Consider the following 27,737-nt stretch of genomic DNA (forward strand, 5'->3'; position numbering starts at 1 on the left):
CTCGAGATATTCTGCAAAATCAACTCTTTCCTCTTAATACACCAACATTCCCGCCATTCCCGGCTTCGTTTTGAAACTTTCCATAACAAAAAAATAAAATGATTTTTTCATATATATATATATAAAAACCTCTTGCCCTGAACTCAATTCATCATAATAAAAAAAATCAAGCTAATACTACTAAACTACACAGCCCTACTGAGTCACAGAGGAGCGAGTCAGAGAGTGATCTCCATCTCATATTCACAAGAAAACTACGATGAGAGAGAAAATGGAGGAGTATTTGAGGAAGAACTTCGACGTGGAACCCAAACGGCCCTCCGACGAGGCCTTGATGCGATGGAGATCCGCAGTCGCCGTAGTCAAGAACCCTACCCGAAGGTTTCGCATGGTCGCCGATCTCGCCAAGCGCGCCGAGGACGAAAGAAAGCGCAAGAACCTCCAGGTCCGTTTCAATATTTCCATTGTCATCATTATCATCGTCGTCCGTACGATTTCTTGGATCAGTTGTTACGTTAATTGCATGCTGCTCTGTTTGGCTTCAAATCTTTGATTAAGAAAATGGAAGGAGTGTATGAAATGCATGCGTTGATTTTCCTTCTTTGGTGTTTTTCCGAGATTTTCTCGGAAGCCAAACATGCCTAGGAGATTATTGATAATTTGTTTGTGAGGTGTAGTGACCGATAGATCATGTTCTGTTTGTTATAATGACTGTAAGATCTTTAGTTTTGAAATTTCTTGGTGATGATCGTGTCAAAAAATTAATTTATGAACGTAGTGTTGATCATATAAGAAATCAGTAATTGGATGAGTTCTGCACATTTTGTTTTTTTTTTTGTTTTTTTCGGTTTGGGTGGTTGAATTTTATTACAAGAAAATTCAAATTGATTGTGAACGGAAATTGTCGTCTGAATTAAATGGCCAATGTACTTTGAGAGGCGGCAGGGTCAAATCCATGAATCCATGACAATATATTTGTCGCTGGCGGTGGCGGGGTTTTTTTGAAGTCAATTAGGCGGCCATTGGGCTTACGCGCTGCCACAGGCTGCAACACGTATTGCTGAAATATGGGCTCATACGAGTCATACAAAAGGTGGAACCCACATAATTAAGTGGGTATAATCTCTCTATTAAGAGATGTTAAGTCACGGGTTAGTAAATGTGGTCCGATTAGTAATATCCATTGCATAGAGATGTCACAAATAAACAGCGAATTATGTGCATGTTGCCACATAAATACAGTAATTGTAGCCACTAGACCTCTAATAGACATTTCTGGTTCACTGTGGCTAGGCAAACCTCGGATTTTTCCTTCTCTTTTTGGTAGTGAATGATGGGAACATAGGTGACAAGTTTTGAATATGCCACTGAGTTTGTATTTTGAATGGAATTGAATTTGAATACAGGCTCAGGCTGCTGCACATTGTCAAATTAATAACATGTTTATTTGCACTAATTGACTCTCCTTTTGCGAAACTCACCTTCAAATTGTCTTTTTACTTGGTCTGGAAAGGGAATTGTCTAACTTTTTCCTACCAAATATGATTTCTGTCTATTTGTATACATATGCCATATAGCTAGGATTGGATTAAGTTTGCTATTGCTGGTGGTGGATGCATTTATTTCACCAGTTATGTTTCATCTCTCTCAACTTAAGTTTCTAAAAGTCTTCTACTTTAGGGTGTTGAATCTCTTTATTACTGTGTATTAAATTTATTTATTGACCAATAGCTATGGTTTCTCAATCTCACGGGGGTTACTAATATAAGCTTGATGAAACAATTAAACCAAAATGGGAAATATTTTTGTTTTCACTCTCAAGTAGAATATACGAATGCCTCTAAAGAAGAAAATTACCTTTTGCTGTTGTTGCTTTGAGTTGAGCCTGGACATTGCTGGTGGGAAGTGATTAAAATTAAAATAAAGTTCAAAACTTCCATACAAAGTGATGTTCTTTGTAAGTTTTTATTTTATTTATTTTTATTTTTCATTTGTATCGTTACTTTTGGTTTGGGCTGACCAAATTTGTACAGAATTTATGAAGTCAAGGCATTAGTTTTATGCATTAGCACTAGGATAATATATCTATTTTTCCTATCATTCCCAGTTTACAATTAGTTTGTCGAAAGCATTACGATTTCATAGTGTGAAAAAAAGGACTGAAAAACAAAAGGAATGAAGATTTCCTTCAGATAATCTTTTCAATTTTATGTTCTGGACGATGAGGAAACTCCTTTGCTATTTCAGTTGAAATATGAAATGAAGACATTTGTGATTATGCAGTGATTTCTTTGTATATTTTTACTCTAAAAGGTCAGTGTCCTGTAGTTTTAGCCCACTTATACTTTGTTTTTGCTTTGTATATAATTGCTTCACTGAGACTGATTTGGCTCATCCAACAAGTAGTATATAAAACACCCTAGTCAGTGAGCAGAGTTCTTTCCAGGGTTTCTGAATTTAGTTTCTTCAGAATGTAGGCAAACTTATTGGACAGATATACGTGCAAGATTTTGGAGAACGTTCCAAAGTAACAAGCCCAAGCTCTTAATTACTTGGTCGAATTTGTCGGAAATGACTCTGGATAGGTTAGTATTCAGCTTAGGAAAAGGAAATATTCAGGTAGTGCTCCTTTGAATTTTGCTCACATAACCAAAAATGAAGGGAAAGTTAATTAGAGAAATACCAGATTCTGATTTGAAAAGGAAAACAATTACATGCTTGAGCAAATGTTAGGATGGCCTGCATTGGTAATTTGTCTGCATCATGAGTGTTTTTCATCAGGTTTGAAGACATTAGGGATCTGTAAAGCATGAAAAGCATGTTTCATGTGGTCTTCATTTATTTTCTTAATCTAACATTTTGGTTATGCTTCCATTGATTCTGACCAGGAAAAGATACGCGTAGCTATGTACGTGCAGAAAGCAGCATTGCAATTCATTGATGGTACTATTCTTTTTCATTATAGTAGCACCTCTTTCACTTAATCTTCTGATTCCTTTCTAAGTTATGTACTATTTTATACAATACAGCTGGCAATCGTGGGAGATACAATCTATCCAAAGAAGTTAGAGATGCTGGTTTTGGCATTGAACCTGATGAGATTGCATCCTTTGCTAGATCTCACGATAACAAGGGTTTGGAAGGACATGGAGGAATAGCAGGATTAGCAGGGGATGTTTCTGTATCGCTGAAAGATGGTGTTGTTTCAAGCAAGATACCTGTTAGGCAGAATATATATGGTCTCAACCGATATGTCGAGAAAACTTCTAAAGGTTTTTGGATGTTTTTCTGGGAAGCCTTACAAGATTTAACTCTAATCATCCTCATGATTTCTGCCGCGGTCTCTATAGGTGTTGGAATTGCAACCGAAGGGTGGCCGAAAGGTATGTACGATGGCTTGGGAATAATACTCAGCATCCTTTTAGTAGTGATGGTCACTGCAGTTAGTGACTACAAGCAATCATTGCAGTTTAAAGAATTAGACAAGGAAAAGAAAAATATCATGGTTCAGGTGACTAGAGATGGACGCAGACAGAAGGTCTCTATCTACGATTTAGTGGTTGGAGATATTGTTCATCTTTCGATCGGAGATCAAGTTCCAGCTGATGGTATTTTCATATCAGGCCACAGCTTACAAGTTGACGAATCGAGCTTGTCAGGTGAGAGTGAGCCTGTGGACATAAGTGAAGATAAACCTTTTCTTCTTGCAGGAACCAAAGTGCAAGATGGTTCTGGTAAAATGCTGGTGACATCAGTTGGTATGAGGACTGAATGGGGACGACTAATGGTTACTCTGAGTGAAGGTGGAGACAATGAGACACCACTGCAGGTGAAACTTAATGGAGTTGCAACCATTATTGGAAAAATCGGTTTGGCTTTCGCCGTGCTGACATTTTTAGTTCTGACTTCAAGGTTTTTAGTAAACAAGGCAGTTCAGCATAGGATGACACACTGGGATTCCAGTGATGCATTAAAGCTTTTGAATTATTTTTCGATCGCTGTCATTATAATTGTCGTTGCAGTCCCAGAGGGGCTACCTCTGGCAGTGACACTAAGTCTTGCCTTTGCAATGAAAAAATTAATGACTGATAAAGCACTTGTTAGGCATCTATCTGCATGTGAGACAATGGGTTCCGCTACTTCTATTTGCACAGATAAGACAGGAACCTTAACAACAAATCATATGGTGGTGAATAAGATATGGCTCTGTGATGAAACCAAGAATATAACAAGTAATCATGACAAAGACGTATTGAAGCCCGTTTCTGAAGAAGTATATAAACTCCTTTTGCAGTCTATCTTTCTGAATACAAGCTCAGAGGTAGTCAAAGGGGAAGATGGAAAAAATAGTATTATAGGTACTCCAACAGAGACTGCAATAATAGAATTCGGCATGCTTATGGGAGGTGATTTTAAATCTTATGGTGAGGGATATAAGACACTTATGGTTGAACCATTCAATTCAGTCAGGAAAAAGATGTCTGTACTAGTGGCTCTTCCTGGTGGTGGTCGGCGACTAGCATTCTGCAAAGGAGCATCAGAAATAGTTTTCAAAATGTGTGACAAGGTTGTTAATACCACCGGTGAAGCTGTGCCTCTGTCTGAAGAGCAGAGAAATAAAATCTCAGATGCCATAAATGGTTTTGCTTGTGAAGCTTTAAGAACTCTTTGCTTAGCTTTCAAGAATGTCGAAGACTCCTCTGGTGAAAACAGTATTCCTGATGATCAATATACATTAATAGCTGTTGTTGGAATTAAGGATCCTGTGCGGCCTGGGGTGAGGGAAGCTGTGAAGATTTGTTTAAATGCTGGGATTACTGTAAGGATGGTCACCGGCGATAATATTAATACAGCTAAAGCCATAGCTAAAGAGTGTGGCATTTTGACAGAAGGTGGTTTGGCTATAGAAGGGCCAGATTTCAGAAATAAGAGCCAACAGGAGATGGCAGAAATAATTCCAAAACTACAGGTTTTTGTTTTGCCATTGCTTTAATAACTTCCTCTTATATTGCTCATTTGTGTTCATGGAAAATAGTTCCAGTATCAAATTTCTGTGAAGGAAATAAGTGGAAAAAAAAAAGCTTCATGCAGGTAATGGCTCGATCCTTGCCTTTGGACAAGCACACCTTAGTAAAACAGTTGAGGGATGAGTTCAGAGAAGTTGTGGCAGTTACTGGTGATGGGACTAATGATGCTCCTGCTTTGCACGAGGCAGACATCGGACTTGCCATGGGTATAGCAGGAACAGAGGTTTGCAATAGACCCTCATCCTACACTAGTGCAAAATAATTCAAGTGTCTGCTCTTTATTTAAGTTTCTATCTTTGTACCATTGGTAGGCTAAAATTCGACTGTCTGCAGGTTGCAAAAGAAAATGCTGATGTTATCATAATGGATGACAACTTCACAAGTATAGTGAATGTTGCTCGATGGGGTCGTGCGGTTTATATCAACATTCAAAAGTTTGTACAGTTCCAGCTAACAGTTAACATTGTCGCTCTGATGCTCAATTTCATTTCAGCATGTGTCTCAGGTGTGTTCATCCGTGGAACTAATTAAACCTTTTTATGCTTTTCTTATACTTCCAATTGTCATAGAAATCTTTTGAAATGCATTTTTACCTAATGTAGATCCTAATGTTCCCTTTAAATAACTTACAGGATCGGCGCCGCTAACGGCTGTCCAGATGCTTTGGGTAAACTTGATCATGGACACTCTTGGTGCCTTGGCACTGGCCACAGAGCCACCAAATGATGGCCTTATGAAAAGACCACCAGTTGGAAGAAACATCAACTTCATCACTGGGATCATGTGGAGGAATATTATAGGTCAAAGCATCTATCAAATTGCTGTCCTCTTGGTTCTCAAGTTTTGTGGGATCAGGCTTTTGAAGCTCACTGGTGCAAATGCAAATTCCATTCTCAATACCGTCATATTCAACTCTTTTGTGTTTTGCCAGGTACCATCCACTGATACATTGTTTTCTTTTTGTTTTATCTCCATTTAAATCATGATTGTTTGCGGTAAATAATATCATTCTTCTACTTGTTTTTGTTTTGATGAAACAAAGAAAAGTGGAACGAAGATCCTCGAAGGATCCCAATATTCCAGAAATCTTAAGTGTATATATAAAAAATTTCAAATTCTACACAGCTGAAGCTGAACGTTTTTTCATTCATTACCATCAAATTTTGCATGTCAGGTATTCAACGAGATTAACAGCCGTGACATGGAGAAGATCAATGTTTTTCGTGGCATATTCGATAGTTATACTTTCATGATGGTGATGATCGCTACAGTAGTGTTCCAGATCATCATAGTTGAATTTTTGGGTACTTTTGCACAAACTGTGCCACTGAGCTGGGAGTTGTGGTTAGCAAGCGTCTTGATTGGAGCTGCAAGTTTACCCATTGCGGTCGTCCTCAAGTTCATTCCCGTTTCAATCAAGAAACAAACTGTCAGGGATCAAGAGGATATATACGAACCTCTCCTCCGTGGCCCTCAGCTCGCATGAAAGATAGAGATGTCTATTTTTCGAAAGATCCTTGTGCAGAATCTTGGAGGGATTTTCTTCTTTCTTTTTCTGTTGCTTGTTTGCATAACTTTCAACACCACTTCCCGTTATTTTGGTTGTACATTCCAATGTTCATTGAGGACAGCTAGAAATTGATCTTCTTTTTGCCTTTTTGGTGCTATTCGTTCAAATTCGATTTATATAGTTGAGCTGGGAGCTGTATTTTTTGGGACAGGAATATCCAGGATCTATTTGCAGGCTGAGTTTTATGCGTTTTCTCATTTTTTTATCTGTTGGGTGTTGAGCTTGTTCCTTATTACGTCTAGATGATTAAGAGTACGAGTTATTTACACTAACATTCCTGAGGTTTTCGGGTTTTTCACAAAATTCCTGTTGTTTCAAAAATTACACGAACACACTTAGGTTTCAGATTGTTTTCACAAAACACCTTTTCGTTGATTGTTCATCCAAATATCGATGATTTCATTGGAAAAACTTATGCAAATGACAAAATTAACCTTGATGAATGTATATGCAATCTAATCTCAAAGGTTGACTTTGTCATTTGGAGCATTGTTTTTATACAAAACTGGAATACGAATTTGATCTAGATCCACAATGCCGTCATTGTATGGCCAATAGTAGTACATGGCTTGACTTGGCGTCTTTCCTATCTTTCTCTTTCTCCTAAGAAAAATAAATGAAAATGGGTTTTTTGAAAAAAAAAATAGAACCTCAAGAAGTTTTGTGAAAACCTGAAAACCTCAAGGGTTGTTAGTGTAAATAACTTTAAGAGTATTCAACCCTCCATATGAGGTCTCTTAGGTTCGATTCTCCTTTTCCCATTATCATTGTATAAAAAGAATAGAGTACCATTTTGGGTAGTAATTGGTTGTAATTTGCAGATTAGTTTGCCTTAATATGATTACGTATTTAATTGTTATATTTGGTTTTTGACAATAAGGTATTATTGGTTTTCACGTTTGAGAAAAAAAAAGTGCAGGAGTACTATTGCAATTTTAATTGCCTTAAAATATCTTCAAATTTATTGTCATGACGTTGGACTTTGAATTAAATCATTTTGTTTCCAAAACGTGCAGTAAGATAAATTCCCTATAACCGGACAATTCTTATTTGCCAACGTCTATTTGGAGACACAGCACACATTTGAACAATTGTTATTTAATTTTATTTTTGTTTCCTATAGAGCAAATGAATCCTAATTCTATTCTAGTTGGTATAAGCATACGGTAGCTTGGTGGTCAAGTTAAGTAGAAGCTGATTTCCTAATATGGGATGAATTCGATTGGAAACTCCACCACCAGTTCTTGGTATAAATACAAAAGTCCCTGCCTTTGCATGCTATTCATACCATAGGTACTCAAGCTGCGATCATGTCGGTAACAGCAGGTGTTAGTGATACTGTGATTGCAGTCAGGGATAAGCTCAGAGGTAAAATTAGGAAAACGAAAGTTAGAAGGTATTGGCCTGTGATTGTAGTCAGGGATAAGCTCATAGGTAACATTGGGAAAACAAAAGTCAAAAGGTATTGGCCTGGAAAAGCTCCCGAGTGGGCATATGATGCCGACGAAGATGGGGATATTAGGATGTTCACAGCTGCTTCATTGGAGAAAGCTTTCCCAACTCAGGAATATGACGTTGTTAGAAAAGATTATCCTAGACTCCGCTGTTTGGCTGAGAGCAGGATTGATAATCGGGATGATGTTAGAGTTGATCATAGGCGTATCCGGCAAGCTGAGATTGTTTCAACAATTGAAGAGGAATCCAAGGGGCAGGAAGGGTTAGAAGCTGAGGAAGAGGACGCAGATGCTTTGGAGGAAAGAAGAAGAAGGATAAAGGAGAAGTTGCGTCAAAGGGAGCAAGAAGAAGCTCCACTCCTGTCAGAAGACGAGGAAGAAGTAAAGGAAGAGGAGGAAGAGGAGTCTGAGTATGATACTGACTCGGAAAAAGAGCTTACTGGTATGGTGATGCTGAAGCCTGTCTTTGTTCCCAATTCAGAGAGAGATACTATTGCTGAACGGTTGCGACTTGAGGCTGAAGAACGAGCCCTTGAAGAATCAAGGAAGAAGAATTTGGAGGAAAGGAAGAGAGAGACAAAGCAGATTGTGGTTGAGGAGAGATTCGGAAGGGTTTGGAACATGAAGCAAATGTTGCTGATATTGATAATGATGATGAAGTAAACGAGGCAGAGGAGTATGAAACTTGGAAGGCAAGAGAGATAGCCAGGATCAAGAGGGATAGGGACGATCGGGAGGCGATGTTAAAAGAGAACGAAGAGATTGAAAAGGTTAGAAACATGACAGAGGAAGAGAGAAGGGAGCGGGAGAGGAAGCATCCGAAAAGCTGCACCACGACGAAAGCAGAAGTGGAGATTCATGCAGAAATATTACCACAAGGGTGCTTTCTTCCAGTCAGAAGCTGATGACTATGCTGCAACTGTCGGAACAGATGGAATTTACACGCGTGATTTCTCTGCCCCAACTGGAGAAGATAAGATGAACAAAACAATATTGCTCAAGGTCATGCAGGTCAAACATTTTGGTCACAGCGGAAGGACGAAATGGACGCATCTTGTCATTGAGGATACCACTAATTGGAAAAATCCGTAAGTTCAATTTGATTCATGAATCAACAACTATGAACCCTCAATCTGTAAATGGAATCAACCACTCTGAATCCTCAGTAGGTTGAGTCAAAATTTTAGGATAATATGCAGAAAAACTACATTGATATCTGTCGTTGTGGTCATAGGAATAATTTAAAGTTTGAAGTAATAGAACATGGGAAAAGTCAATCTTTTCTATTTTATTATCAATTTGTTCTGGTCATATTCATATTGTTACTTTCATTTCTATATTTGCAGGTTGAGTTTTAAGCATTTGTTCGCATTTTTGTATCCGTTGAACGTTGCACCTGTTCGTTGATACGTCTAAATTTTCAGACAACAGGGAGTTAAGTGTGTGAAGTCATGAAACTCTCTTCAGCAGCAGTTGTAGAGAAACACATTGATGCTACGGTTATAAACAGGATCCATGAGTGCAGGATTCCACAGGAAGAGAACTTCCAATGTTCCGTAAGTGACTCACTGGCTCAGCACATTTTCAGAAAATTAGTTAGGGATATAATATCTAAATTACTGTGAATAAATAAATTAAATATTAATACAAATCTGCTCCAAAAACACTCTTTTTAAACTCTTAGTTATGCCAGTAAGTTCTGTTGGTTGTATAAACTATTATCCAACAGTACGTGAATGCAAGGGAACTATTGTATACTTCTTTTTTCGTTACTCTGTTTTTCTGATACCAACCAAACCCTATCCGATGCCAAAGTAAGAACACTATTTGCAGAGTTATTTGTGCAAAGTAATGGTAGAGATGTTCTTACTCTTGTCTCAAGATGGGTAAAGGCACGTCATGCTACGGTATGAAAGTATTGAGGAGTTTAATTATCCCTTGTATTTGTAATGGCATTTCTAGTCAACATCAAAGTGCAATTCACTAATAGTAGAGGCTAAATATCACGATGCTACTTTTGACCCCCCAAAAAAAGTGTACTACAATGATGGCAAAGAAATGCATAGAATTCACACACCACCCATTCCTTTAGCCAGAATTTCCACTCGACGACGGCGATAATATTGTTGAAGCTCATGAGGCATTCCACTTATATCCATCAACATTATTCTCTCCTCTTTGTCTTCACGGTCGAGTCGAAGCCTCTCTTTATCCATCTCCAGCCTTTCTTTATCCATCTCAAGCCTCTCCCTAAGCATCTCCATTTTCTCTAACCGATATTGCCTTTTCTCTTCATTAACTTGGTCTCTCCATTTCTCCATGATGTGTAAGAGATCAACAACTTGCTTATTTGCATTGTCATTCTTATGGTGATCTTTTGTCTTCAGCTTCTCAGCCTTCATTATTAACGGTCTCTCCATGTTCCCAAAATCAGAATTTACGACCTCCCTCCTTAATGGTGATGTCTCCATGTTCTCAACATCACTATCTGAGACGTCCTTCCTTACGGGCGGTCTCTCAATGTTCCCAAAATCAGTATTTGGGATGTCCTTTATCAGTGGTCTCTCTGTGTTCCCAAAATCAATACTCAGGACCCCCTTCCTTATCGATGTTCTCTCCCTGCTTCCAAAATCACTATTTGGGACATCCTTCCTTACTGGCGGTCTATCAATGTTCCCAAAATCAGTAATCGTAATGTTCCTCATCAGTGGTCTCTCTGTGTTCTCAAAATCAATAATCGATCCAAAATCACTACTTGGGATGCGGTGCTCTCACCGTGTTCCCAAAATCAGTATTTAGGACGATTGGTGGGTCTGACCTCCTTCCTGCCGCATGTTCCCCAGTATTACGGATACAAGTTCTACTCTTGAGGATGTCCTTCCCTATCGGTGCTCTCACCGTGTTCCCAAAATCAGTATTTAGGACGTCCTTCCTTATTGGTGGTCTCTCTATGTTCCCAACATCAGTATTTGTGACCTCCTTCCTTTTTTGCGGTCTCTCCATGTTCCCAGATTCAGTATTACGGACTTGGTCCTCTACAAGTTCTACCAAACTCTGTGAAGTAGAAGGAGATGAGAATTCAGGAGAGAGACTTGTACCTTTTACTCTATTTGATGGTTTTTTCTTGTGCATATCGTCCACCCACTTTGGGGCATCCTTCAACAGCTTCCAGCAATGATCAAAATGAAATTTTCTCTTTTCCAATTTTTCGTATAATTGTTTCGAATAAAAAAACTGCAAAAAGGTTCATTATCAAATATACACAAACGCTGATTACCAACAAAATTAAAAAAAAAAGATTGCAAAAAAATAAGTTTACCTTATCCTGCTCATTCATGCCATATTTGTGCTTATTTTCCACTTGAGTAACATATTCACAAAATTTTTTGGTTGCAAGTTGAATAGTTGACCAACGTTGTAGGAGTGATTTCTCCTCTCGATCACTTGCAAATGTTTTGTAGTTGTGGAAATATTGTGTCACTCGCCCCCAATAAGTAGCCTTTGGTTGACCTTTCAAGTGTACGACATTCATGCTGGTTGCAAGCCATCCTTGTACAAGGAGAACATCTTCCTGTCTAGAGAAGCTCAGGCCACGTAGTTTTCTTTTGGCAGTATCTAATTGAACCGGAAATTGGGAGGAACTAGCAAGGAATTGTCATTATTAATCAAGTTTTGGGGTGAAGAAATTGAGGATCCATGTAAAGATCAATAAAAACACTATATCAACAAGAAAAGAGTATATTAAATTACTGGAGTCGAAATGTGTAGAAAATATGTGAGGCATATACAATTATGGGTAAATGAAACTTAAAAAGGATCATCCCATCTAAAAGAATGATGATCTAAGGTATTTCTTATAATTTAAAAGAATGACGATCTCATTTTGCTATCTCATTCTCACACAGAAAATTTGATGTGTGAAAGTGAAGTAGCAAAAGTTGAAGAGTTTGTTGCTTCATCAGTTGGAGTATGAAAAGCCTATGGCTGCCATCCAATTACATGTATTTAAAGTTCAACTGAAACTATTTTTTGAACAGACAAGGCAAATGCACGAGCTATCTATAACTCGAAACACGGATCAAGGCAAATATGCCTCATAAGTGCAACAAAACCCATTAGCAGCAGAATAATTTACTTTTGGATATCTGAAAACTTGATAATTGTCATTGATGCTATTATGCAATAGTTCATCAAGTGAGTACAACCTAGTTAACTGTTGTGACACAACTTGGGAAACTAGAACAAAAATACAATACAAGGGTCCTCTAACATTCTTTACATTTTACACAAACAAAATCCTCACTAGTTGATATGTTTCTGAAAAACATCATCCAGACTCTCAGTCCAATATGGAAAAAGAAACACATTATCTAAGACTTCAACTACATCATCACCCATTTAGGTATCGTCTACTTTGCTGAAGGGTCAGCTTGCTTTTTGACAAATAGCTTTCCTACATCTTCTGTAACAATGTTGCTCCTGGACCCAAAAGCCAAAAAAAAATGATGATAAGATTGAAAAACTCTAACGTATAACAAAGTTGGCATATTAAATGTTGCTCATGAATACAATACCCCAAGTTCCAGGATTGCCACCATCCCCAAAAAAGACAAAGAAAAAGACCAATAGTTTTAGAATTCATTCCCAATGTGAATAGATTTCCTAGGATTCACCAAAACACAGGAAAATTTTATTGTATTCCTAAAAAGTTGTTTCCCAAAAAATTAACCAAGCCTTGGTTTTAGAAGGTTTGCACAATGTGAAACTCAAACAGGTCAATAATTATCAAACTCACCAACACAATAATATCAGATTCATGCACAGTGACCTAGAAACTCACAAACCTAATCCTATACAGTCGAAGTCAGACTTAACAAATATTTTCAGAGCAGCAATTACCCATGAACAATGTTTTTCAGTCACAAAATTAAATATGACCCAGTAGTATGCAACCCAAATACATCTTCAAAGTCTAAAGGATGTACCACTATAAGCAGTGAGGAATCCTATGAATATAGAGCAATGCAACAGAATTCCTATCAGGGACCACTTAAAAAGAGTCCACTTCATTGGTCATCATGACTATTATGCAAGCAACTACCACATTCCACGTGTACAAACTTTTCCCGGTTAAAGAAAGTCCGTTCCATTAAAAGTCATATGCATTTATATTTGCCACATGCTCCATATGTGCAAATGGTTCTCTCTCATATGTAAATTCTACTAGTAATTGCAGAAAATAGGGGAGGGTTTTGAGGGATCAAAAATTTTTATTTAAATTTTAACTCAAAATTTAACATGTCCATGTTTAATTTTTTTGTACTTTAATGTGAAGCTCAAAGTCAGAAAATCCGCTCATTGTAATGGTATAATTTATTCACTAAAACTCATCACACAAATCTACAAATTTAATCATATCATCATAGCATGATCTATATGTAAGGCGATTTTAGTTAAAACTCCAAAAACATGGCAGTTGGCATTTAAATGTCAAATTACTACTAAACAAATTCTATAGTCATGATTACTCGGAAAATGCAACTCCAGATATACTATTCAAGAAAGTGAAGCTCACATTGCAAGTCATATGCACATGTACGCAAAGTGCACGTCTGTAAGGCTAAACAGTTTAACATAAGCAGAATCGAAAGGAGAATTTTTAAAAACACGTACAACTCAGATGTCAAATAAGCTATGGGAAATATCAAACCTATTGAAACTAACCTTCCGCTAAGCTGAGGTGGAACCAGCATACCACCAATTGTATCGGGAACATTCTTGGAATGAGGCAAGTTACCTTTGGGAACTTTATTGCGGGGAACAGAGGAAACAAATTCATTTGACTCTCTCTTGCGTGATGCACTTTCAGCTATTGCAGCTGCAACACGAGAAGAGTGGTCACCACCACTAAACATATTGGATGAGAAAACAGGAGAATTCAAGAGCATTGAAGCATCAGGAAGTTTCTCAATCGAAGGAGCTGATGAATGGGCAGTACTTTCAGGCTGCTGATATGATGAAACAACGGATCTATAACACACAAAAATACCAAATTAAAAAGGCATCCCAAGGAAGTGAGAAGCATAATATTCCCAGTATGGAGAATACAAATATAAAACATTGTGACTAATTTTCCAGCTGTGAAAATTAAGGACAGTTAAGAAACCCCTTCTTTTAGCACCCAACACTTAAAAACCTAAAAATAAAACCTAAATTTATCTTTTAAAAAATTTAATCTTTGAACTTGAAGTCCAAAGATTACCAATCATTCTGACACTCCTTCAATCTTCACAACAAAAAAACCACCCTAAATTCTGCAGATTCGGAACTCCAACACCATTTTGTTAAACATTATGCAACCCCCAAAAAAAAAAAAAAAAAGGCAACCAGCTACCACAAATAAAAGAACATGAAAAATTATTTTAGTGCTATGCGTCCTCAAAAAGTTTTAGTTTCCCTAAAAATGAGAAGTAACCCTAAGTAAGCTAATGGCAATATGCTTCTTCCAATAAACCCTCCAATTTTCCTTTCTGATTTACAACTCACATATGCACAAAATAACAGCATTCCGACACAAACTACAAAGGTTTCTACAACTTGAACAGAACAATTTTTATGTGTTTATATTTTTTATTTTCCCTTATTTTCCCTATGGTCCCAAACAAAAATAATGAAAAACATCTGTATTCAGAATATCATAAAATTAAAAAAGAAAAAAAGTAAATCCAGCAGAACTAGAAGTTCTCAAATTTAAAAATGAAATTCAGAGAAAATGAGAAGCATGAATTACTGGGTGTGAGGACGAGTCGGAGGCTGTGGATCGTCCTGGGGTACTTGGGCTGGCTCGTTTTCCTTATTTTCCCTAATCTCCTCCGATACGTCGTCGTCTGAAGATGCATAGTCCACCAACGACATCTTTCGTTTTTCCTCTTTCACTCTCCTAAACTCTTCTGACTCTTCACTTTATGCCTCGGGCCTCTGCACTGTTTTTTATTTTGCCATAAAACGCTGCTATTTCTTTCGGCCAGCAATAAAACGCTGCCCTTTTGGTAAACAATTTTTTTTCCAATTTTTTTTCTTTTTCATTTTGGGATAATAGTTTTGTTCGATATTTACCGCTCGAGTCCTAAGTTCAATTCTCCATTCCTGTATATTCGAGTATTATTCACCATTGGAAGGGTATTGTTATTATGTTGAGTTGTCTCAATATTATCTCTTTACATGTATCGAATCGTGGCTAAGTTCAATTCTCCATTCTTGTATATTCGAGTATTATTCACCATTGGAAAGGTATTATTATTATGTTGAGTTGCCTCAATATTATCTCTTTACATGAATCGAATCGTGGCGCACTTTGGGGGAAGAAGGAGAATTTGGCCTACTTTTCTATTTGCCAGTCCATGTTCAATTGACCCATTTTTAAGTGATTTTGATAACTGTTTTCACTATTCCGAAATAGTTTGTTTTACAAGCAATGGCCACAGAATCTTTCCATACAAAAAGAAATTTTTATATAAAAAAACAGTGCTAAAAAAATTAAAAAAAACCCATATATGCTAAACAATATAGGAAAAGAAGTTAAAAAAGCGCGCGCACACACAAAGAACCGTGCAAAACATGACAAATCAGAGTAGAAAAACTTGGAGATATTTGGAGTTCTGGGCCACAAGATTGCTAAAATCTTAAACAAATGCATATAGCAAGAAGTAGAAACCCATTTAAAAAAATAATAATAATTAAATTAAATAGCCTATTTCGAATCTGAGAGAAACGAAATAGGGCGGTATGCGAATGGTATGCGAATCAAGACCTGTCCCCATCTTTTGCTTCTTTTAAAATTTCTCTCTCCTTTTGCTTTTTCTAAAATGTCCCAATTTTCTACTAAACAATACACAATTAAAGAAACATCTGATGCCCAAGCTTTCTCCTAATACATTATTCCCCCCAGGTAGAATGCTACATAAAACTACAATACCAACACGTCTTGTCACTTACTTGAGAACTAATAAAATTACATGCAAAAGAAAGAGATATCCACATCAAAACTTCTGGCCAAGAAGGGATGGCCTGTAAAAAGCATGGGTTTGTGCAATCGCAATACGATCCCGAGGGTCATTCATGGTCTCATCCCTTAACGCTTGAAGAATAGCCTGTGGTGGAAACTCCCTAAAGATTCACATAAGTAGACAGTATTAAATTTTGCTTCTACTAATAATTCACATTGTCAGAAAGCAATAGATTTATTTTCTAGTCTAATTTCAACCAACTTTATGGAAATGCAATACCTTAGTATAAGTATTCTATATAGCATCTTCAAGATAGGGCAAAGCTCAACTGGAGCAATGGGCTCGTTCTCTTCAGGATGTAGGATACTTAAAGAGGGATGACTTAGCAGCTCAAAAAATGCTTTTACAGCAGAGACCCCCTGCAAAAATAAAAGTAGGAATATCATCAGCAGAGAAGTTACAACAGAGTTGGCCCTGAATCATTTATTGGCACTCTTCCAAGCGGCTAATATAATTTGATTGTGATGGCCCCCACATCCTTTCACTAAAAGAGAAAGCAGTCACATGACATACAAATTCATACTCCAAGAGTAGTGGAGGGGGTGAAATTGCTCACACAGTACTAGCTGCAATGTACCCATATTTTAAACAGCCAGTGAAATGAAACTTGAACACAAAAACTAATAGTAAATTAACAAAGAAGTGGATTGCTTATCCCTGGTTAAGCCAAACATAAGAATTGAACGGCAATTGATTTAGCTTTTAATGAAATAATGAATTAGAATTCTAAAACGGATTACCCAGAACAACAGTTTGTAGGGCACAATAGAGGAGGAATTGGTATAAGGAATCCACATATTGGCTTCTATTGTATAGAATTATGTATCTTATATGATCCGCCATTCTACAATTGCACATAGTTTTAATTTTACAGTACAGAGTCAATGAGATCCAATAAGCAATGAAAGTTTCCAGTTCAAGCTACTCAACAAATGTTCCCCCAGATTTTTTAATAAATCGTCAAGAGAACTTTTAACAGCCATTAGAATTTTTTTTTTTTTTTTTTAAGTACTCTGCAGAATCTGATTGGAATTTTTTTAATTTATAGTTGCAACGACTTGTCGTTAAACTTTATCAATGCAAACAAAGATCATGTTTGCAAGTCACACCCCTGATTTCATTAAACAATAATAGTGATATACAAACTTCAATGCATTTGTAAGTATTCAACACTCCCCCTCCCCTCTCTTCCTGCTTCAACTTCGTAATCCAACCAGTTCTAGTATAATTCTAAAAAGGCTCATGTTTGTTACTTCACCGTTATTTAAGGTGATTGAGATCAGTACCTGAATCATACCCTTGCCCTTGATGCTATCACCCATTTCAAGGGTTAACTCCCCTTTGGCTAGCTTTTGTCCATACCATGCATTACGACCTTTCAATAAGGTTACATATGTGTCAGCCAACAAAGGCCCTGCCAGCCTCTCTGGTTCTTCGGCCAACAAATGGGTGATAAATATCATCTCTGATGTACAATGTGCGAAGTATACCGATTTGCTGGTGGCACTCTCATTGGTTAACGCAGCTACCATTCCTGTTAAAGCATAATTCAAAGTTTGATGAATAAATTAAAGCCTTCAAGTATAGCATGATAAAATCACAGGACTAGCATATGAAAGAACATCACAGGATAACATAAAGCAGGACAATCCAAGGCAAGTGGTCACCTTCCAATTGACATGAGATGGAACCAACTAGAGCAGGCAATTAACATGGAAATCTAATTTTATCTGGAAAGTGTCCCTCTCTATATGTATATATATAGATATCATGAATTTGTAATTTTTAGTCCTGAATCTATAGATATATGAGACTTCCTGAATCATTATTTCACATCCACTACAGTACTTAGTATGTGCTATATCAACATGGTAACTTATAGCATAACTTGTAGCGTCAAAGAGTAATGCCCCTTCAAATGAATGACTGTGGTACCTCTTAGGTTTTATGTGTACTCTCCCAAACCATTTAAATTATGAAAACTACACCACCTAAGACTGTACTTAGTATGTGTTAACTTGCACTGCTGTCCAACCATTAAGGGTTAATTTGAAGAAAACCACCAAATTTCTTAACTTTAATGAAATGCAATTTATGCAATCATATCCATTGTAATTGAAAAAGGTTGACTTTGCTTCTCTTCTATCTTACCAGCTCCAATGGCATACACATTCTTCAATCCGCCCATAACTTCATGAGTAACAAGGTCACCATTGTCCCACACGATGAAGTGGGGCTGCCTTAAAAACTTGGCCAATGGCTTTCTCCACTTTTCAGATCCACATATGCGAGCATTAGCGTATTCATTGTTGTAAATCTCTGAGGCAATATTGGGTCCTCCAAGGTAGAGAATGTTCTCATTTGGAACACCAGCTGCAAAGCACAGTACGTATTAGATAAAGACGGATAGCCAGGGTGAAAAAACCTTGCCAAGTAACTAATTAATAGCAGATCTACCCTAATCATACAGGCATTCCATGATGTACGAACTACTATAACTGTATAAGAACAAAAATAAAGATCACTTTCATAATATCAGAGGAAAGGCCACAAGAATCTCAAGGTTCAATTCAAGAGAGGAGTGGTGAGGAGAAGTAGCAACAAACCAAACAATTTCAAGATTAATGAAACTATTATAAAACACACCAAATAACTAAATCAGCATCAAAGAGAAGAGGAATGTTGAGACAGACAGAAAAAACCAAGAAGAATTGCTCAAGTAAAAAAATAGGTACCCGTGCAAAAATTGCCAACTATTAAAGAAAAACATAGAATCGGTCTTACTTGCTCGATTGATAATTTGAGTGGGTGTAATTATGCGTGGTTCAGGCTCCAATTCAGCCTCGACACCTTTTGAAAGAGAGATGATGACTGGCATTGTTACTCTCTCTTTCCAGTACCTACTAATTTCTTCAAATACCACACGAGTTTCTGTTGATGGCAGTCCATTCACCACAATGTCAGCATCCCACACAGCCTCCTGCAAATTTGTGACAACCTTCAAAGGGCAAAGAGGGGTGTCAATCATATTGATGCAAAACCCGTCTTTCAGTAACTCATCTGCATAAAGCGTCCGATCACCTAATCTTGCTTCAACATACTTCAAGTAAGCACACCGCCTAATCAGTCTCCTGAGCACATCTTCCCTTGAATTGATCACTTCAAATAAATGTTCTGCTGTGGCTCTGTCAACAGATCTTCCTGGTCGTCTCCATATTCTTATTTGGACCTTCTCTCTAAAGTGACCATAACTATCTTGCAACATAGCAGCAAAGACACTTCCCCAAGCACCTGCACCAACACCAACTATCCTAAGTGGATCACCTTCTGTTTTGCCCATTAGATGTCGAAGCTCATCAAGCTTCTCCTCAACAGAATCATTTGAGTGCTGAATCAACCCATTTGAGTAGGCATTATGGGTCACTGCATCAGAAGTCCCAATCATCATCTTCTTCTTCTTCTTCTTCCTCCAAATAAACTCAGCTCCAAGAAACTAAAAATTAGCACAGCCAGTTACATGCACAAATGCTCATAGACACTTTAAAAGTTTCCAATATTATCCTCTCCAAGAAGAAAAATGAAAGATTACACTGGCAATGACGAATTCCAAGCTGATCTCTTCTAAGCTACAAAAAAGGAACTTCCTAAGTTCCAAGATTTCACACAAAATTTGGAACAACCCACTTCTGATTTTGTATTTTAGTTTCACACCACCGCCAAATGAACAGCTCAAATCAGAAATCACCTCACAAACATCGAAAAAGCTTTGATTTTTCTTAGGGATTTTCCGCCAAAATCCAAACAATCCCTCTAATTCAATTTCCAGCTGCCTTTGACCCTAAAGAGAATTCATATTCTACAACAACAGACAATACCAACAACGATTTACCCCATTGGGTTTATAATTTCTTATCCAATCACCACTCACCAACAAACCACATAAGATTGCATTCAAACATGCAAAGCGAAAACATTGAAAAATCAGCCAACAAGTTCGATTATCCACCCACCAAAACCAGTCGATGCAAAAGCGCGCTACACAGACAAAACAAAAGTAAAGGGAAGAAGAAACAAACTGTACTTTGTATTTGCCGGGCGGTGCCTCAACGCGGTGAGATCAACTTGGGCTTTGACTTCTTCTACTTAATATGCAGAAGCGTCTGGAATTTGACACCACCTTTTTTTTTTTTGTTACAGGGGTTGCCAGTAAAGACCAAAAGAGAAAAATCAAGCTAAAAAGCTGGCTTGCTGATGTGGATTTTGCGTGTGAAATGAGAATGGGGGAAAACGAAGCAAAACTACGTAGATGGATCAACAAAAATCAAAGTAAATAATAGGAAGAACAAGAAATTGCCCTCCTCCCTAGTCTACTTACTGGTGGTGGGTGAGAGAGCGTTCGTTTTTCTCGAAGAACAGCTGAGCATGTAATTGTGTCACGTTGTCAAATGTTGGCTGTGCTGTTCGTCAGTCGTTGCAAATCCCAGTGTGACATATTCCCTATTTTTCTGCTTTTTTTTTGTTGTAAATTTTTGTGCAATCATTCCATTTACACTTCATTTTATTTTTTAATATAAATTTTTATAGAAATGTTACTTGAACTTATACTTTAGTTTTAATTTGTTACCTTAAAGAAAAATTTAATAGAAATACCACTTTAATTTTTCAAAATCCATAATTTGTCATCTTGTCATCTAACTTTAACACAGTCCAATTTTCCATATATTTTAAGAATATTTTAGTTTTTCCATTTTTAAAGGTATTTTAAAAATGAAAAAATCATTATAAAAAAAATTGTATACCTTTTCAACAATTTTTTTTTTAATTTTAAATCTCACCTTCTCCAATCCCCTGCGCGCCACCAACAGCTTCAATCAACCTTGCCTACCTTGAAATCCATTCCCCATTCCCTTTTCCCTATTTCCCTTCCTACTTCCCTCTCTACCATGGAACACTTACCCTCCACATACAAATTCCCTCAGCCCACCCAAACTGAGTCCACATTTTTCTTCTTCTTTTTTCTTTTAGGTATTTTTCCATTTGTATATTGAAAATTTGTGGAAGGACAGCTTCCAAACTAACAATTCGGTAGCCTACGTAACTGATGGTGACCAAGCAAACTTTAGATGCTTCAACAAAAACACAGTAGCGTAAGTTAATGAAACTATGAAGACAAGAAATGGTTGGATTTTGGGTGGGAAGCTTAAGTAGTTTTAAATCAGGTATTTGAAAAATTTTAGACATGCTCAATCAACATCATAAAAAAAAGTTATACATGCTCAGAGAGAGAGAGAGAGAAGAGAGGGCTCCTGTGCAATGTGCTTTGGGGGTGGGTGGGGTTGGGAGCGAATCAGCTATCCCCAAATTTAGTGTCCCTCTATGTCCCTTATCTATTTATTTGACACATATCCATTAACTTAACCCTGAATCCATGAGTGTTAACTATTGAATAAGGAAATTAAAACCTAAAAATTAAACTAAAAAACTAAAATCCAACAGCCACCCTACCGTCCCACCAACCGAAGTTTCGACTGCCAACCACCTCAACTCGTCGGCCGCAACACCCATCATCTCCTTGATTTGATTTGAAAATTCAAGAAAAGCCTTTTCTATTTTATTTGGTTTGCTCAAGGTAATGGGATTCTTATATCTGCCGATCGTCTCACCTTGATTTGAGTTCCATTAATCTCACTTCACCAAAGAAACTTAATTTACTTCGAGAAATTATGTATTGCAAAAAAAGTAATTATGGTGAAGATGACCAGTGATCTGCAACCGACGAGATGCTCTGATTGAATTGAAATCCTCTCATATGATTTGAGGTTATTTCATTAGATCTGCAACTAAACTTTAGTCTTTATGTTTCCCACATATTTAAGTGATAACATGTTTGAAGCGATTTAAGAGCGACGGGGGTGGGGTGGTTGTCTGGGCTTAGGTTGTTGGGGTGTTTGGGTAACGGTGGGGTTTTGGTTTCTTGTTTAATTTTTAGTTTTCATTTTAATTTTAAATTAGAGTTAACACTGTTGGATTTGAAGTCAAGTAAAGGAACGTGTGTCAAGCAAATAAAGAGGGACATTTAGTGATATCAAATTTGGGGACAGCGGATCCACTCGTGATGGGGTTGGAGTGGGGCAGAAAGGAAGAGAGATTTTTTTTCTCTATGTTTTTTTCTTGAAAATGAAAATACTAAAATACCCTTAAAAATTGATGGAAAATTTGATGGTGTTAAAGCCAGATGACAAATCATGGATCTTGAAAAATTATGATGACATTTCTCTTAAATTTTTTTTAAGGTGAAAAATTGAAACTGTGATATAATTTTAGGTGATATTTCTACAAAAATCCCTTTTTAATACATTTTAATCTTCTTCTTTTTTTGTTCTTTCTCTTCCCTATTATACCCTTACACTAAATTAAGGTTTTTATAAATGAAATTAAGAAAAGTTAACTGAAAAAAAAAGTATCATCGATAACAAAACAATTTCTATACAAAATTCAAGCAAATTAAACCATATTTAACTTATGTTTCAATTGCTCTCAAATGATTTCGAATACTCAAGTAAGCTTCGAATGCCCAAAAATAAATCAAATACCATAACAAAGCATTGATTTGTAGAGTAATTTCTCAAAAACCCCACACTGGAGCAATTCCAAAATCTTAACAACATCCCTTAAAATTTACATGAGATTGTTAGGCTCAATCTCAAAATCCTATAGGAGAAAATGGTTCATGAATCCGACAACTAGAAAGAAAGTTATGATTTTTAGAAATTTTTTAACCAAACTTTGTTTTTGATGCAGACTCGCACAGGGAGGAAGAAGAAAGAAATTAATGTAGGGTAAGGTTAGAAATAAGCCCATTTAAAGATGACATATTATACAAAAACTCATATAGAGCCTATTTGGAGAGAAAATAGCAAAACTAACCACTTGTCATTTACCAAACAAACGACCTCTTTAGCATTCGTTGGGTAAAAAACACAGTTCACTTAGTATCTAGGAGCCCAAATACTGATTACCCACCAAACACCATTTCTAACCCAATGAACAATGAGGGACTAGTTCATTAAGTAAATCATGGCGTTCACTGGGTAATTTACTCAAAGAGCATAAGTTACCCAACAAACGAGCTACTTAGTGTTTGTTGGGTAGCTTCTTACGTTCCTCGAGTAATTTACCCAACAAATGACATTGTTTATAAAAAAAAATTAAATAAATAAATAAAAAAGACCCCTTTAGCATTGGTTGGCTAAAAAACATTGTTCACTTAGTATCGAGGAGTCCAAATGCCCATTACCCACCAAACGTCATTTCTTACCCAACGAACAATGAGGGACTCGTTCTTTGAGCAAATCATGGCATTTAATGGGTAATTTACTCAAGAAACAAGCGTTTGTTGGGTAAAATCTTACATCTATTGAGTAATTTACCTAACGAACGACATTATTTACCAAAAAAGCTTGAAAGAAAAATGCAATTAACATAAGACAAAATGGTCATAAATTCATAAGGTAAAAACATTCAAATGATTCAAGAATAGCAATGTCGTTTTAACATAGATTTTTTGGTACAGTGGTTTCCAGTGCATGTGATTTTCGCACCAAACGCCCTTAAAAATTAAAAAAATACAAACAATCCCAACAAAGCATAAACTTATTACAAAATCTGCAAGGCATGATCTTTTTTTTATAAACTATATCTTTTGAACCAATTAAAATCCTCACCTGCATCAACCCACCACACAAATTTTCATTGTTTCAACACATTAACACCAAACTTTGGATTGAATCGATCCAAGAATCTTACCTTTGACAGTGGACAAACTTGAAATCATCTTCTTGGGTTCAAATCGGTCTAAGAAGTTATAATTATTGTCTCCTTTCCACAGTAACATCGTGAAGCCTGCCTTGCTTCTCCATCTTCCATATCTTCTTCAACTTTTTCAATTGAAGTTGTTCACCCGTTTTGATTTTAATCCTGTGATGGTAGGGTAAAGTTCTTCATTGGCTTGAAGACTATAAGTGGTCAACAAGTCAACTTTCTTTTGTGTGTGAGCGTGCCACTGTTAGTAGTTCAAAACCCTAGCAGACTTCTAAAAAATAGATAACTTACGCCCCAAGTTACTGACTTTTAAACAAGCAATTGTGAATTTGGGTGATGAATATCTTTCAAGTAAGTTCTTTTCTTGTGTCAGACTGGTGAGGACTTCACAATTTTTCACAGTACAAATTGATAGTTCTAGCCAGAATAAATGAAAAGAAAGTAAACTATTTTAGGCAAAACTGCCTATTATAGGACTTAAAAATGAAATGACAACTCTGAAACATGACAACAGAATGTTGGACTTCGATTCTGCCTGGATAATCGCCTCAACCGGGTTGGATTTGATGAGTTTATGCTGGATTGAATCGTCAACACCTTCAACTGATGAGCTTCAGCTGGAAATCTATACCAATGTTTGAGTTTGGCAAAGCTTCAATTTATTATGAGCCATGGAAGGCTTGCTGAACGGGCAAAATTGAGGCCTCTCAAGTCTGACGAGGACAGAAGTGGCTGGATTAATGGTCACTGAGCTGGAGCTACGCTATGGTGCATGTTCTGTTTGACCAAGGCTTTCTATAAATTTGCTGAGGTTTTCATATTTTTAAAATCCCGAACTCTGCTTGACTTGGTTTATGCTGAACCAAATTTGTAACCAGAGAAATCTCGCTTTGTAGAACTATTTCTCTAAACTGAACTGAGATAAGAGATTTGAATTATAGCTGACTTGTTTCTTGTGCTCAATGAGCTTTGGTTGCTTCAGTGTTTGAAGGCTTTTGAGATCAATTGATCATTTTGAGTTTGTCAATTGTGACTTTGAGAGTTTTTGTTTTGATTGATTTTTTGGTTGCCTCCTATTTGTTCACCCTCTCTCTTATTTTATAGGAAATGCTGGAGTGGAGTTTTTAATTTTTGAATAATGGGCGGCAAATCCTTCCAAAAGATCTTTTCTTTTTAAAATGCCACAAAAGGGGATGCTATCTATTATGGCAGGGAAAAGCCATCAACAGTCAGTTCCTATGGTGATCTCTCCCCTGATTTTCCTGAAAGAAAATATAATCCCTTCTTATTCTCTAACTACCCTTTGTAAGAATGCAATCTACCATGATGGTCAATTTGCTTTTCTTGATGAACAACTCCATTACTCCCTACTTATCTCAAAAAAATGTAGTCTGCTTATCTCTTTGAAATGTCATCTTCTTTTGGTGCAGAGTTTCTTTGCATATAAAAAGGGATTTTAATCTTCCTTTGGGCTGCAAAAATGGAGAAGTCTTTCTGTAAGACCTGTCTTCATTAACTCCTTATCAACTCCTCTAAGATAGTTGAAAACTTTGACTTTTCTAAAGTTAGAAAGTCACGTGGGAACTCTTTTGAGAAAAGATATGCTGATTTTTCCTTTTGGGGTTAGAGATCAAATGGTGTGAATTTTTCAAAAGTTTTTAAAAGTTGTGTTAGTTTATTTCTACTTTCTCCAGATAAAAAGCCCGCATGTTATGTTTATAGGCCTTTTTGACAAAAATGGGCTGGTCGTGCAGAGAATTGGCCCAAACTTAAGGTAAATTCTGGTGGCTGCCAAAAATGGTATGGGCTTATCCAATTTTGGGCTGCTCTTCAACTTCTTTTAAACATCAAGCCCACGATGTGCTCATGTTTGTGGGCTGCATAAATAGGCTGGGCTCGCAAAATTTAGGCCCAAAAAAAAGCAAAAGATAGAATCACCAAAAAGCAGAACCATAATTGCCAGACAGGACGCCAATTTTAGGGATCTCCAGTTGCTTTGTTGCAGGGGGAAACTAGGGTTGTGATTTTGGAAACAATTGGGGAAAAATTGGCGGGCTCGAATGGAATGAAATTTTTAGACCCTAGCCGAGTATTACATAATCTCTCATGGGTCCCACCAATAGCCACGTTGGATGCCACTTTCTCATCAATTTTTGTCACTTGTATGAAATTACTCTACTACCCATGCCACATAAGCTGAGTTAACAATTTTTCGTTGAAAATTCACGGCATGGAGCAACCTTAGTAACAGAATGAAAGTTCAGGGAGTAATTTGAGCCATTATAAAAGTCAGGGGGCAATCTGAGACAATTTGTAAACCAGACACATTTTCTAAATATAGTATATTTAAATAGTCCAACCGCACGACCATACTTGGGATTTAAAAAAATAATAATAAATAGTATAGACGCGTGGATATACTCGGGATTTTTTTTTAATATATAGTATAGTCGAGTGGCTATACTTGGACCTTTTTTACATTTTGTTAAATAAAGAGTATAGCTGGTCGGCTATACTCGTATTCGCTATACTTGTATTTTTTAAAAAAATTTAATTAAATAGTACAATGCGGTGATACAAGAAACTTGTTTTAATTTTTTTTTAATAAATGGTATAGCCACGCGGCTATACTTGGCCCTTTTTATTTTATTTTTTTCTTTGTAAATAAAGAAAATCCCATATCGTATTCTCTCTTGAGTAAAAATTCTTGAGATAGTTTTTGTTTGTAAATCATATTATCAGGTAAATTTGAATAATGTTGTTCATGAATCCAAATACAATAAAAATTGTAACTAATAGTTTTGCTTTCTGGTAGATCCAAGATTGTTACCTCATGGGATGATGGTGTAAAAATTCTGATTTTTTTAAAGAAGAACATAACACTGAAAAATAGACAGATGTGGTTGAGTGACATACATGTTTCATTAGCTCCTAGAAATTAATTAGAATGGTTGTTAGGCATTAGGCATTAATAGAACTGATCAAAGTTATTACATAGTAAATAAAGAAAATAGTTAATCTCTTCAACAGTTGAACTGATCGAAAGGCTATGAAATGGACTCTATTTTTTGTAGGGGAATGCTAGCAACCTTCTCCATTATCCTCATGACATGTGTCACTTTCCTTACATATAAAACAATGTGATTAATGCATCAAACAAGCTAATCTCTACACATTTATTCAATACATCAATTCATTTTCCAACAATCAATTTTATTTGTTATTTGTCCTCCTTTACTTGGGATTGCTCCGTTATTCCAAAACGAGCCATCAATAACCAAATACTGTGACAAGCTCACCTTTGCTCTTTTGAACCCCCCAAAAAAAAAGCTCACCTTTACTTAGCAATTCAACATGGCTATTTACTCTTAAATTTCTCCCATATTTTATCCATTATATTCTATATAAAGGTGTTTGGGCCTAAATTTCACGCACCATCCCAACTAACTATTGGCCCATGTAAAAAAAAAAAACAGTGGCTTGAGCTTTGTGTTGCTAAAATCAGAAGTCAGCCCATATTGGTTTAGAAGCCAAGACCATTGCGAACCAATTGCAAGAAGCATTTTTACAGGTTTAAAATTAATTGCCATTAAGTGGTGATTTAATATGCAAAAATTCAGATTTAATTGGTTTTAATTAAACCCAACTTATAATTTCTCCAAAGGCCCAAAGTTTGATCATCACCGTTGATTACAAATTCATAAATCAGGTTAGTAGATATTAGGGAAGATCTTTCTCTCCACTAAAGCCCACTTGACTCTAAAGTCAAGATTTCAACAGGGAAGAGGACGTGATGGGG

General features: G+C 36.7%; 4 protein-coding genes and 1 pseudogene across 6 annotated transcripts; 2 read left to right on the forward strand and 3 right to left on the reverse strand.

The window, feature by feature from the left end:
• LOC103343496 (calcium-transporting ATPase 4, plasma membrane-type-like) lies at positions 1–6,802 on the forward strand. The gene is made up of 7 exons (XM_008247154.3): positions 1–445; positions 2,889–2,943; positions 3,030–4,969; positions 5,092–5,250; positions 5,361–5,532; positions 5,660–5,958; positions 6,202–6,802. The coding sequence occupies exons 1-7, from the start codon at positions 260–262 to the stop codon at positions 6,511–6,513; spliced, it is 3,123 nt and encodes a 1,040-aa protein (XP_008245376.3). The 5' UTR covers positions 1–259; the 3' UTR covers positions 6,514–6,802.
• Positions 6,803–7,907: 1,105 nt separating this feature from the next.
• On the forward strand, positions 7,908–9,593 carry LOC103343497 (uncharacterized; annotated as a pseudogene). Its single transcript, XR_016126951.1, has 2 exons — positions 7,908–9,139; positions 9,398–9,593. The product of XR_016126951.1 is annotated as an uncharacterized LOC103343497 (transcript).
• Positions 9,594–9,969: 376 nt separating this feature from the next.
• LOC148916686 (uncharacterized) lies at positions 9,970–10,756 on the reverse strand. The gene has a single exon (XM_089052181.1). It carries the CDS (start codon positions 10,754–10,756, stop codon positions 10,121–10,123), a length of 636 nt encoding a protein of 211 aa, XP_088908307.1. The 3' UTR covers positions 9,970–10,120.
• Positions 9,970–15,055, reverse strand: LOC103343500 (uncharacterized). Of its 2 annotated transcripts, XM_089052179.1 has the most exons (4): positions 14,842–15,055; positions 13,776–14,081; positions 11,371–11,692; positions 9,970–11,285 (listed from the first exon to the last, which is right to left on the reverse strand). In XM_089052179.1, the coding sequence occupies exons 1-4, from the start codon at positions 14,964–14,966 to the stop codon at positions 10,803–10,805; spliced, it is 1,236 nt and encodes a 411-aa protein (XP_088908305.1). In that variant the 5' UTR covers positions 14,967–15,055; the 3' UTR covers positions 9,970–10,802. The 2 variants fall into 2 exon arrangements, with proteins under 2 accessions (XP_088908305.1, XP_088908306.1); XM_089052180.1 differs by lacking the exons at positions 9,970–11,285; positions 11,371–11,692 and adding an exon at positions 12,305–12,530 and having other exon boundaries at positions 14,842–15,053.
• Positions 15,056–15,768: 713 nt separating this feature from the next.
• Positions 15,769–20,589, reverse strand: LOC103343499 (putative glycerol-3-phosphate dehydrogenase [NAD(+)] 1, cytosolic). The gene is made up of 5 exons (XM_016797069.2): positions 18,902–20,589; positions 18,269–18,490; positions 17,404–17,651; positions 16,337–16,476; positions 15,769–16,217 (listed from the first exon to the last, which is right to left on the reverse strand). The coding sequence occupies exons 1-5, from the start codon at positions 19,563–19,565 to the stop codon at positions 16,091–16,093; spliced, it is 1,401 nt and encodes a 466-aa protein (XP_016652555.2). The 5' UTR covers positions 19,566–20,589; the 3' UTR covers positions 15,769–16,090.
• Between the last annotated feature and the right edge of the window lie 7,148 nt (positions 20,590–27,737).

Source organism: Prunus mume, linkage group LG5 (assembly GCF_029339155.1).
Source record: "Prunus mume cultivar Tortuosa linkage group LG5, ASM2933915v1, whole genome shotgun sequence".
Lineage (NCBI taxonomy): Eukaryota > Viridiplantae > Streptophyta > Magnoliopsida > Rosales > Rosaceae > Prunus > Prunus mume.

Bases quoted from the DNA above. Each gene is read 5' to 3' on its own strand.
- LOC103343496 (XM_008247154.3), top strand. From the start codon at position 260: ATGAGAGAGAAAATGGAGGAGTATTTGAGGAAGAACTTCGACGTGGAA. The intron at 5,251-5,360 runs GTTTGCAATAGA...GACTGTCTGCAG, and splicing joins TGGGTATAGCAGGAACAGAG to GTTGCAAAAGAAAATGCTGA. The intron at 5,533-5,659 runs GTGTGTTCATCC...AATAACTTACAG, and splicing joins CATTTCAGCATGTGTCTCAG to GATCGGCGCCGCTAACGGCT.
- LOC148916686 (XM_089052181.1), bottom strand. From the start codon at position 10,756: ATGAGGAACATTACGATTACTGATTTTGGGAACATTGATAGACCGCCA.
- LOC103343500 (XM_089052179.1), bottom strand. From the start codon at position 14,966: ATGTCGTTGGTGGACTATGCATCTTCAGACGACGACGTATCGGAGGAG. The intron at 11,693-13,775 runs GTTAGTTTCAAT...ATTCCTTGCTAG, and splicing joins CCACCTCAGCTTAGCGGAAG to TTCCTCCCAATTTCCGGTTC. The intron at 11,286-11,370 runs GTAAACTTATTT...ACCTTTTTGCAG, and splicing joins GCATGAATGAGCAGGATAAG to TTTTTTTATTCGAAACAATT.
- LOC103343499 (XM_016797069.2), bottom strand. From the start codon at position 19,565: ATGATGATTGGGACTTCTGATGCAGTGACCCATAATGCCTACTCAAAT. The intron at 18,491-18,901 runs GTAAGACCGATT...TGTGCTTTGCAG, and splicing joins TCAAATTATCAATCGAGCAA to CTGGTGTTCCAAATGAGAAC. The intron at 16,218-16,336 runs GTATTGCATTTC...GTGAATCTTTAG, and splicing joins TATAGAATACTTATACTAAG to GGAGTTTCCACCACAGGCTA.